This window comes from Aythya ferina, assembly GCF_964211825.1.
Source record: "Aythya ferina genome assembly, chromosome: 2".
Classification (NCBI taxonomy): Eukaryota; Metazoa; Chordata; class Aves; order Anseriformes; family Anatidae; genus Aythya; species Aythya ferina.
Window position 1 is genome coordinate 138,749,278 of NC_140297.1, and position 12,505 is coordinate 138,761,782.

The window sequence follows — 12,505 nt, forward strand, 5'->3', positions numbered from 1 at the left end:
GGACTGTCACTTCTCATTTTTGAAGGCATTTTAAATATTTTGGACTTTATTTGTTACAAATGAAATGTGCAAGTCCTAGACTTTTATGAGGTTTGGTAGTGTCATTTTTCATGTCTTTGATTTTCTGTCAGTTACGTTGTTGTGTGCAACAACTGTATTTTTTTCACCACAGGGTTTTATGCATTTAATGCATGAATTCAAGTGTTGTGGAGGATTCAGGACAGTTATTTGTAAAATGAAGGGCATCCACAGGCATGTTTGAAAAATACTTCTAATAACATTTTATCGTTGTTCAAATGATTTTGTATAGTTTGGTTAAACAAAAGAAAAGCAATGCCAAATGTGCCAGTTGTCTAACTGGAGATAGATTGAAGAGTCAAATATTTAGACATATCTTTTCTGTGAAATGAAAGAAGAAGCCTGCCTTCAGGATTGGAATAGATGTGATTTATGATATTTAATGCTTAACTACCAGAAAGCCAAACTACTGTTGAAGCAGTTTTATGCTACATAATGGATATAAAGAAAAACGTCAGAAGTTTTTGCCTCTCAACAATTTATAATGTGATTTAATCCTATCCTTTTTTTTCCTTTTAGCATAAAGCGGCATCAGGAAAGGAGAGCCATTTTAACTCCAATTTTAACAGATTTCACTGTTCGAATAACTGCAGCTCCTGCAATTATTTTTACAAAAATTGATACTCCGGAGAATTTACACCCAGAGGTTAGTATAAAACGCGAACAGAAATAGCAGAACTCTTAGTATGTGGGCAATCTTAATATTTTACTGTTTCACTGTTTTAAATCACAGGTGTGGTAAGTTTTTGAATACAGACATCACCAACTGCAAAGAAAAAAAAATCTTTATCGTTAACTGAAGTGTCTTCTATCTGCTACAGAAAGAATTTGTGTATGGCATTTAATATTAAAGGCAGACTGTCCAGAGGTAGATAAGCCTGTTTGCAGTTGAGAAAACTGGAATCCTTAAAAAATTTGTGATGGAAAGATGTTGAAAATAGGTGCTATAGTATAACATTAGAAAACATTGCATTCATAAGCTTCTCATAGAGAAACCTGAAAATGCAGTGTATACACTGTCTATAAGAAGCTAGTTGAGCTGTGTTCTTTTAGCCAAGTTTTTAAGCCCACAAATTTCCACAAAGCAGCCAATCCCCAGTCATTATTGTGGGTACTTCAAGTTATTCCAGATTTAACAGTCACTTTTACCAGTCCGTGTGTCAGCTTGTTCATGCTTAGTCTGTGAAGCACGTTACACCCAAAAGGTATTGACTCTTTTTGGTATAGTTTATATCTCAAGAATTTAAAACATTTTATGTAGGGAATATGCCAGTAAGTTTCTGTCAGCTCACAAAGAATATTTTTCATAATAGCTACCTCCTGGGTAGAGCAAAACCGATACAGGAACATAAGGGGTATTAGGTGTGTACTACAACAATGCAATAGATGTGCACAGTTGTAAAGTAACAAATAATACATGTAGAAAGTAAAAATTGAAAACTTGATATTTTGTGTAAAAGGTCATCACAAGTGCAGATATAAAATAACATTAAAAAAAAAAAAAGCTTAGGAGGTGGCTAGGATGCTTAGAATTTATTCAGTAAAGAAATCTCTGATTTACTAATTCTTATTTTAAATACACAGTTACATAGAAACTAAAAATTATTTGCCCAGTACCTGATATCTAATATTTTCCCTTTTCTCCATAGGAAATTTTGGTGTGTGGTCATTCTTTGGAAGTGAATATGACAACAAATCTGGATTTCTTCCTCAATGTGGCTCAAGTACAACTTCTTCAGCAGTTGGTACAAGCCAACATGATTGGGCTGGAATCTTCCAGTACCACCACTGAGGTAGGTTTCTCCTGGTTTGCAGCTGATTTCTTTTTATAATAACATAGCTCTGAGCAGGTGTTTACATCATCTACAGTGACAAAATTAGAGAGGTAAGTGAAATGCATGTTTTATTATTGTTTGTTTGATCGGTCTTATAACTCATTCTAATATTCTAACAGTAGGAAGGGTCTTACTTTAATAAGAATATTATTCAGTAAATTAGACTGAGGTTATTTTGCAACACCTTATGTACAAGGCGAATTGTCTGACAAATGATGAAAAATGAATTTTAAAGTAGGCTTTTAAAGTTGTTTAAATTTTGTTGAAGCTTTGGCATCTTCTCATGAATTCATATTTGTATGCACTAATTATGTTCTTCATTAAAACCAGTAAATCGTAAAATATTCTCTGTGCCTAGTGCCCACTACTCACATTAAGTATCTTCACTCAAGAACTCAAGAACATAGGACTCAATACATCTCTGAATCTTCTTGTACTTATTCAGTGAGAGAGATGATGGAACACATGACGGATCATCTTCTGAATAATTAATTAAAATAATTTATTTATCTATTTTAATAGAATCCTGTAGTGTTCAGCAGCCATCTCTTGAATTTGACATTCTTGTTTATTTCTGGAAGTCAATAGGCGATAGTGTCAGTCAATAGTGTGGAAGAGTAGTCACTAACAGTGACAGAATTGTAAGTTTAAATATTTTTTCTAAAAAAAACAACACTATTTATTAAGGTATGAAGATTCCTTATCTTCATACCAAAGTGTAGTCAGGTTGACAGCATCTTTTAAGGACAGTAGAAGTCAGTGTGACAAGGCACCAACTCCACTAGAACTGCTGTTAGACCCACTGAAAAATCTTCACAAATAAGAAAAAGAGTTAAGGGGAGAGTTGAAGAGGCAAGACACAATCAACTTGCCCTTTCCAAAAGTCTAAGGGAATAGCTGGAGAAACTATTCCTTTTTCCTGCCCACACAGATTCAGCATGCGTGAGAGGCTGGGTGGAAATGGGAAATGATTTAGAGAAGCCAAATTGCTTGTATTCCTCTCTCCTCACCCTGTCAAAACCCCAGAAGTTGTTTATATCCTGCTAACGTAGGTATCACATCATGCTCCCTCCTTTATTCCTTCCCAAGCATAGGAAACACCAATAAAGGGTGTTTAGTTACCATGTTGAACCATGAATGATGTAGTGAGAAAATGCAATGTCTCTCTCTCTTCCTTGGATACATTGCAGACACAGGGCCTCTTTTGAATATGAATATTATAAGTATGTATGGGAATATCTTCAATACTTTGTGAAGCACTGTTTTCCCATTGTCAGTGGAATGGATAGAATAAAAAGATTTGAATGGCTGCCAAAAACTTTGAGTTGGCACTGCAGAACTATTGCACTACTGATGTGGACTATACAAGCTTACAAGTAATTTACTAAATTATTTCATTAAGCTTTTTGTTGACTACATCCCAAGATATATATTTGTCCTTCATTATTATCTCCCTTTCATTATTGAGGTGTCCTATCATGAGTTATGAGAATATTTCTGGGTCAAGGTGGTGGTTCCCTTCTCATTAATAAGTTTTAAAACTGTACCTTGACTCACTATATTGAAAATCTTAAATCCAGTATTTTATTTGTTTACTCTTCTGTCCATTTCTTTCTTCACTGTTCTGCAGTCACATGTGCCTATATGAAGCTACCCCATCCTCTAATATATGCATATGTATTATTATCTTCATATTGTTTCTTTAGTCAGCAGAGAGAAACATAATACACTGTATGCTGCTATTTTCAACTCAGTGAACCAAGTGTGGAGCCCACACATAACTATTCATACTTCATACCTGCTAATTATTCCATTACAAGAATCAAAACTTGGCTTAGGTTGGTAGGCATCTCTGGATGCCATTCTTTTGCTCAAAACAAGACTAACACATTGTCCAGGTACATCTTCTTATATCTCCAGGAATGGAGGTTGCATTACATGTCTCAGTAAATTTCTTGTGCTAAACTACCCTCATTCTGTTGAACTTCTGTGTTTATATCCATTTTGCTTGATGCTGCCTTTCAGGGTTTCATTTCAGACTAAAGAACGAGTATGACTTCATCTTCATAACCCTGCTTTAGGTAACTGGAAGCAGCAATTTGATTCCTGTTCACCATACTTAGCCTTTTATTCATCTGTCTGAACACACCCAGACCTCTCACCTTGTCCTTATATATCCTTTGATACATGCTAACCACTTGGTAACCCTCTTGATAATCCTCTGCCTGCTCAAGTTTCTTCTGTTTCTTCTACTGTTGAGCTCAAAGCTAGAGACAGTACTCTAGATGTGAACTCACAAGTATCTAACAAAAGAGAAGTAATCTCACCTCTGATCTTCCAGCTCTGCTGCCCAATAAGTGGTTATCCTTCATCACTACAGGGTCATGTCACTGTCCCATGTTCAGTTTGTCCAGTAGGACCCTTGAGTTCTTTTCTCTGCTGCTCTGTAACAGTTGGCCTCAAAACTGTTTTGAGGTTTTGGTTTGGTTTGTTTTTGTCTTTTTTTTTTTTTAATAATGCAGGTTTGGTATTTGTACATGAATTTACATTACTGATCTATTTGCATTAAGCGTTTGCTCAGTTGTTTTCAAGGGTATTAAAAACTTATGCCCCTTCAGTGCTCCTCTTCAAGGACTCATGAATAAATAAGCAACCACACATGCAAAAGTATGTGAAAACTGCACACGGGAATTTCTGAAAAGGAAAGGGGAAAAAGCAGTGCCTTCAATTTCTTGAAATAGCTGACTGTGGTGAAATCAAAATTTTACTGAATGTACTTTTATCTGCTAAAATAGTGAAAAGACTGAGGTACATACCTATCAAATACTTCGTCGATTATCTGTCAAAAAACTGAACTTCAGTCCTGAAAAGTGAACTGTAACAAGAACTGTAGGATTCGAGAGATCCCTAAAACTATAAATAGAACAAGAATGGTAAATTCTTCGCTTTTTTTAATGCACCAATACCACTTTAAAAACATTACAGGGGAAATAGTGAAAGACCTCCTAGAAATACTTCTGGGTTTACACAGATCTGACCATGGCCAATGAATGTTGCAAAAATTGTTGTTCCCTACAGTGTCCAGCTGACTGACAATTCTGCATTGCTAGTAAGGATTTTGCTTTCATGTTTGTTTGTTTTTGTTGGTTGTTTGTTTGTTTTGTTTGTTTTTAAAGAAAAGACAATCCAGCATATAGAATACACAGTTCAGGCTTAGTGAAAAGGTTCAGAGAAATTTTTGGTCTAAACAGACTTTTGAGCACCAGGCTGGGGAGACAAACCAAAGTTAGATTGGAACTCACATTATTAATGAGATTTTGTGTGACACTGACTTAAGGCAATGCTGTCTGCTTGGCTTTCCTTTAGGCACACCCATTATTACTAATTAAGATAATAATTTGGATTGTGTGTTTTTCCGTCAGGGAAGCTGTTCAACCCCATTTAAAGATGCTATGTTTAGCTTGTTTTCAGGAAGCCATTTTCAGAGTATGAGGTCTTCTTTAAAGCAAAGTCTTAAGGTAAGATAGAATCATGGAATAATTTAGGCTGGGCAGGACCTCCGGAGTTGATATATGCAGTCAAGGTCTGTTGTTCCTCAGGTCTTCCTATTTTCCCTTTTTAAAAATGGAGGTTATGTTTCCCCTTTTCCAGTCAGTGGGAACTTCCCTGGACTGCCACAACTTCTCAAATAAATGTGATGGACATATCACCATCTTCCATGAATGAATACTCTCTGAGCTCAATCATTCAACAAGTTTTTTTATCCATCTGGTTGTTCACCCATCCAGGCCATAATGTCCTAACTTGGATGCAAGGTACATTGTGTTAAAAGTGTTAAAGGCCTTGATAAAAATTGAGGTACACGAACTGCCCCGGTCTACCTTTGTCCACACACACATATCCATCTGTTTAATCATAGAAGGCAATTGGGTGATCTGTTAGATATCTGCTTTGTGGATTCTGAGGCAGGGCTAAGCATGTCAGGCAGAAGCTCATTAAACTTAGCTTTATTTATCTTTTTTGATTCTTAGCAATGTTTTGCATTTTCCCAGAGACAGTAGTTTCTCCAAATTGAGGTAAATGTCCAAGTAAAAGCTATGGATAAATAAAGCTTGTCTCTTGTGCTGCTTCTCTTATCTGTAGGCCTCCCTTTCTGATTTTTTGGTTGCAAGGTGAGCATCCAAGGATGCCAGCTATATGGGCTGTTGACAGCTCTTCCAGCAAGCAGCCATTTGAAACTAACCAATATTGCAAGAAAGACAAAAAATTTGGGGATTCTGGGGTACTGATTTATTGGGAGGCAGAGGGTGGAACTTAAGAGTCAAATTCATATATCTTGGCTGTTAGATGACAAAGTGAAAGTTTTTGGAGCTGTGAATACACAAATATTTGAGACATGCAAACATCAAGGCTGAAGTAGAATCATCTACAGCTTTAGAAATAATTATAGAGGTATGGAAGGAGTTATATAGTTAAATGAAATGAAAGACTGAAGTTTGAACATTGGAAAAATCACCTTTGGTGTTGAACACTGCCAAGGGATGTGACAAAAAGATTTTTGGCTCAGGTCATTTCAGTGATTTTTTATAAAAGGACAAGACTATCTGCTGTGATTTATGTAGTTTTGTTGTTATAATCTCTAACTGATCATAACAGCCCCAATAAATTTCTAGTTTTGTGGGTTTGGATTTAATAAATTTCATTCATCTGCCCTGGGTTTCAAAAACTATGCCACACTTAGTTCAAATGGGAAAAATTAGTGAATTGCATTCTCTGAAGACTAAAAATCATTAAGCAGCTAAATCCTTTTTTATTAGATAAAGAGGAACGTCAGCATATTAAGAATGCCTGGGGCATGTGGATTTACCAACAGTAATTAGTTTTGTTATTCATTAATATCAAGTAATCATCATATTAAATCTCCTTTAAAAACAACCGTATATAAAGAATAACACATGTCTATTTTTTGAAACCAGTGTTTTCAAGCAAATTAAATATTCATACTTTTTAACAAAATAAAAAACATATTTTAAGGGGGCAGGAATGAACCACATCATTAAGCAAACCAGAGATGGGGGTGATCTTTGATCTATGTATGTATTCTGCCCAGTATCCCACAGAAAAAAAAGTAAAAAATCATCATTTAAGTCATAAAGCTCTAATGTAACATTCTTTTCTTCTTTCTTCTCTCTTTCTTCTTGGTCTCCTACAGTCTGCTTTCTTTCAGAAATCCATACACAAGTGTCTTGACCTCCAGTAGTCTTGACCCACTTTTGATATTCATTTGGAGATCACCAGTCTTTCGTTACATATATTTCTGCTGGTTTAGAAATTAAGTAATGAAAGCAAGGATAAATACAGTTTTGTGTTTTCTGAAAATATTTGACTTGTCTTGTTTCTCACACAGGAAGAAAAATTCTTCAGAATATCATAATACCTTCTGTAGATTTTCTTCTGAACTTAGGCTACAGGGAAAAAACCTGCATGAAGATTTTCTTTGGTCATTACTCGTTTCATTTGCAGATTTGTTCTTATTCAGAAAATGTATTTTGTTTCCTTGCTTGCTTGCTTTCCCGTATCATCCTCTGGAAGGGATAACATACTTATTCCTTTTGTACCATGTTAGTCACTGTTTTTTTGTTGTTTAATTTTGTTAATTCTAGAAATCACCATTACAATTTTCTAATCCTGTCTTCTTGTTTTTGTAAGTACCCTAAAATTTTACAAGTGCTTCCTTTATCACTTTCATCAATACTGTTTGAACTTCCTGCACAGAATTTAGAAACAAGCTAATAGAAAAATGTCAGGTCCATTAACAAATTAATGATTGAAATGACTATGTAAATATAGTTGATACGTTGATACGAGGTACATCATATAGTACTGATATAGTAATGGCCATTGTGGGTAAAACTGAGGTTCATTGAGCCCTACATTAGCTAATGACTTGGAAATAATATAAGAAAAGTTGCATTAATTATGCATCCTCTAATATTCTTTGTAATTGACGTCTTTGTAACTGATAGTCTTCAGAGTTATGTTTTGGTTTTTTTCCTTATGGATTTGCCCAGTTACCTTTGAAACTCTTGAAAAATTTCATCACCTATAATAAACAGTAGCAAGGAGCTCCCCCCAAACCCCTTTTTTTCTTTCTGCTTATCATGCATCAAGTTCTTATATTAGGAAAACAAACAAATTACTAATTCATAGTGACCTCTGTCTTGGTAGAAATCAAAGAGCATAGAATTACTTAGGAAAAGGGAGTCTACTGCTGGTAGGTTACTCATTGGTCTCTCAGGTCTCAGCCATGAAAGAACTTTAGAGAATCAGCAGGTTTCTCAAAGCCTCTTATCTCAATTGTGCTTAACTGTGGCTCATGCCCAGAGAGCTTTTTCTTGAATATTTAATCTGTATGATTGGAAAGAAAGCAGCCTTTTAATGGCTGATGCAAAAGGAGTTGAAGAGCTTGTTTGTTCTTCCTTTTTAAAGGGAAAAAAAAAAAAAAAAAAGTATCCTTTAGGCAAGCAAGTTTAGCATTTACAAATTTGGTAACTCAGTGTCAGAACAATGACGTTCCTGATGACTCAGTTTCAGCTGAATTGTCACTATTATATAAGTAACGTTTCAGTTGCCTTTTTTGTGTGTGTCAATGAGGACATACCTAGGAAAGAGATGGAATGTAGCTTTTCAAGGAACTGGATTTAAGCAGATTGAAAGCAGGTGGCTATCCACATTGTATTACAATTTTGGCACATCGCTCATTAAGAAAACCTATGCCACTGAAATTAATTCACGCCCAACAGATGTTTGTACCATAAAGGGATATGACCTTCTTGACACCAGTCACTGGAAGAAAAACATTTTTTCTTTTGATGTTTTGCATTAGGTACGTATTACACATGTCTTGCACGCTGAAAATAGCCCTGATTTTCTTACATAACGTACATTTTACGTAAATGCACATTCATCCCTGCTGCTTAGTCAACACAGTTAATGTTTTATAGGGAAATGTAAGGGGCTCCAAGAGCATGTGGGTTCATTTGGCAGTGGATGTTGCATTCAAAACCAAATACATTTCTGTTTCCACGTCAATTTGAAAAATCTTAAGCTATATAATAAAATTCTGTCTAAATTTTCCAGTAATCAAAATCTAGCAATAATCTCATGAAATACTACTAATTTATCTTTTTACAATATCATGGTTATAGTAAACAGTTTTTTTGGACCCCTGCCTTTAGCCCATGACTGTATGCACATGTATGAATATTAAGTGTAAAATTTCACACAATAAATTATATTAATCTATACTTGATTATGATAAACTAATGGATAACTTATTAAACTATCAGGTAATTAAGACCAGCCTTCTGCTGGACTTGCTTCAGTAGTTCCATGTTTTTTTTCTACCAGGGAACCCAGAACTGGACACAGTTGCCTGTTCTGTTGTGTTCATAGACATTTGACCTTTTTATTGCAGCGGTTATTTTTCAGGTTTTTAGACAAATGCGAAATTTCATTTTGTGCATTTCCTCCCCCAGCCAGCTGTGGCAGCACAACGGTCTAAATCTGAGTTTTAAATACAATTAAGACTATTAGGTTCAAGACAAGGAAAAGCAGTAATCCACTTAGCATTCAGTCCAACACAAAAAAGCTCATGTAAGCAGCTCATTTTTTATGGAAATAAAAAACTTACAGGAATGTAATTATGTGTCTGGCTGTGAACGTTGTTGTTCATTTTCTGAAGGGAAGGGAATGAATGCAATGATTGCCTTTTTCCTGTTTTGCTGTTGACTTGTAGCAAATCATTCCTATTACTGTAGGAATCAGCAGTATTACAACAGATACATTTTCAGCATAATTTCATTCTGGATTTCACTCTAGATATGAAGTGACTGTGCGTTAATCCTTGGTGATATATGCTAACTTGCAACGTGTGCCTTGTACACGTTTTAAGTGCTTTACAATCTTCTGTGAGAATCGGTATATATCTACAATTTAGAGTATTTATTTAGAGCATGCCTTTACTTATTAACAGTTATTTTTATAATATGCTCTCAGTGTTTGAAAAGGCACCTAGAAGCTACTAGTAAAATATTTGAGGATTGTCTTACTCTTGATAAAATGCACCCGTACTGTGAATAAATAAGAAAAGAAATTAACTGTATTACCATTCTAATAGGGACAATTATACTCTAGTAATGTATATTGTTATATTAATCTTTCTAATCCAGGTATTCTGGCACAAAAAAAAGACCTATATGTTCACTTTCTTCCCTTAAAAAACATGCAAACAGAAAATTACAAGTCTTTCTGTGCCTAATAACTTTATGTTCGTACCAGTAACTTCAAAAACCTGAAAATTTTAGGCCTTGATTTATAAAAGCTGTCTTTCTCTGAAAGTAGAGCAGAAGTCACATCCTGAAATTATTTTTGATTACAACCAGCAAATCTTTTCTAACATAGATGACCACCATACTGTTTTTTCTTCTCTGCAAAAACATTGGTACTACTTCACATCTGCTAGAGAGGATCTCTTGGATTTCTTCTCTCTCTCTGTTTTTACAGTTTATAACATGGGAATATTGATCTTGAAATTAGGCCAGTATTAAAACATTTCAAAGTTTTTACTTTTATTTGCTTTTGTTATTCTTAAAAATCTGTTCTAATCAGTTTCTCAAGGTAGTCTTGAAAGCTGAGTTTGTAATTTTGCTCTTCAGGCTTAAAACAGATCTCTCCTAGTTGCTTCTTACCACTGGTTTATCTAACAAAGCTAGACAACGGTTTAATACATTTTGATTTCATTCAGAAGTTTAATATTTGCTTTTTGCAAAGACATCTGAATAGTTTAACAGTGTAATTGATGAAAGATTGCAAAGAACATTTAATACTGTTAATATGGTGGAAACTAACTATCACAATCATCTGAGAAAGTATTTAGAAGAGAGTAGGTTCTTTGCTGGCAGCTTCTCTCAATAAAATATACCTTAATGATAATATCTTTTATATTATGCCTGAATTTTCCTTTACATAATTCAGAACGATCAGAATATGGACTCTCAAAACCTACAGACGTACTTCAATCTGGTAAACTGCAGTTACTCAGCATACCATAACTACTACTACTAAATGTGAATTTGACTCCCTGGTTCTACTGACATGAAAAATAAATTGTTTAGTAGGGCTAGAAGACATTACACTGATATTTGTTAGATTTTATCAAAACATTATAATTAAAAAGAGAATTCTGAAATTGTGCTTTGAACACGACATGATCAAAATGTAGTTGTATTTGATTAGCTCTACTAGTGAAACAGAAGAGTTGACATTGCTGTAGTTCTGGAATATTTTATTATTACTACGGAAGCCGTACGGTTTTAAATCATAAGGATTTTTAGAATCCTGTTTCATCTACTGATCAGCTACTAGGATCTTCTTAAGTGTCAAGGGCTGTTCTTAACAGTCTCCTTTCAACAGTTTAACATTGCAGGTTAGAATTATATGAAATCATTGCAGGTGCCTCATCAATAAATTATCAATAAATTAAATAACTTAAGCCAATCTACTTGCTGTTATTTTTTTCCAAGCATGAATATGTTGTTTAATACTGTTTTATCAACCATAATGCATCTGATTTCATTAAAGGGTTAATATATTCATCAGTATATATGGATTTTGTTGGAGGCATTGGGTGTACTTTGATGGATTAATATCAATACTGGATTTGTTTCATTTTAATCACTACTTAAGGTAGAACTAACCACTGGAACAACTTTTACTGATTTATGAACTGAACAAACTAATGAAAACTGGTAGATTGCCAAAATTAAGATTACAGTATTCACTGGAAAATAGATAGGGGTGCAATTTCAGGCAAGTAAGCCCTATGAAAGAGACATGTAATTAGCATTACAGATGAAAGAAATGGAATAAAAACTGATTTGGACAAATGAAGAGGATGTCCTTTGGAAAGCTCTCTTAACAATGGAAGCAGTCTGTCAGGTGTCCTAGGTTTTCTACCTTTTTTCTTTTTTCTTTTTTTTTTTTTTCCTGATACATAGTTGTATAGAATCCCTAACTGAGGTGAAAATGGAAATCATCATAGTTAGAATTAACTCAGACTATAAGACCTCCTTCAATTAATTCATCTTTGAGGGATTTTAAATGAAAACGTTCTAAAAATATTTTTTCTAAAAATAATAAATCACTGATAGAGTCATCATTCTTAATCTTTTCCAATAAGTAATTATTCTCCTCTTAAAAATGTGCATCTTATTTCTTGTTTATGATAATCTATGACTCTATAAGATGAATAATTGCTGTTAATGCCCAAGTATCAGAAAATAGGTGACAGTCTATGTTATCTCTTTTCCCTTTTGTCTGGAAACCACATTTGAAATAGCTAACTATATTTTGAAGCTAGAAGAATAAAGAAAAAAATACACTGAATATATACTGGCTTTGATTATCATTGGAAAAATGTTTTTCATCTGTATCGAAGGAGAAGAATGAGGAAAAAATGCCGGGGGAAAATGGCATTTAAGCTGAGAAAAAATCCTTACTCTTCCAAATATTTGACTAGATCAAATCCTGAA

The 12,505-nt window shown here is 34.4% G+C and overlaps 1 protein-coding gene across 9 annotated transcripts in view; it reads left to right on the plus strand.

Moving 5' to 3' along the window:
• VPS13B (vacuolar protein sorting 13 homolog B) overlaps positions 1–12,505 on the plus strand; it is a 459,486-nt gene that overhangs the window by 302,199 nt on the left and 144,782 nt on the right. For all 9 annotated transcript variants that reach the window (XM_084510475.1, XM_084510471.1, XM_084510472.1 and 6 more), the window contains 2 exons: positions 598–724; positions 1,728–1,871. In XM_084510475.1, the coding sequence (XP_084366601.1) occupies positions 598–724; positions 1,728–1,871 (271 nt within the window). The remainder of the gene's footprint in view (positions 1–597; positions 725–1,727; positions 1,872–12,505) is intronic.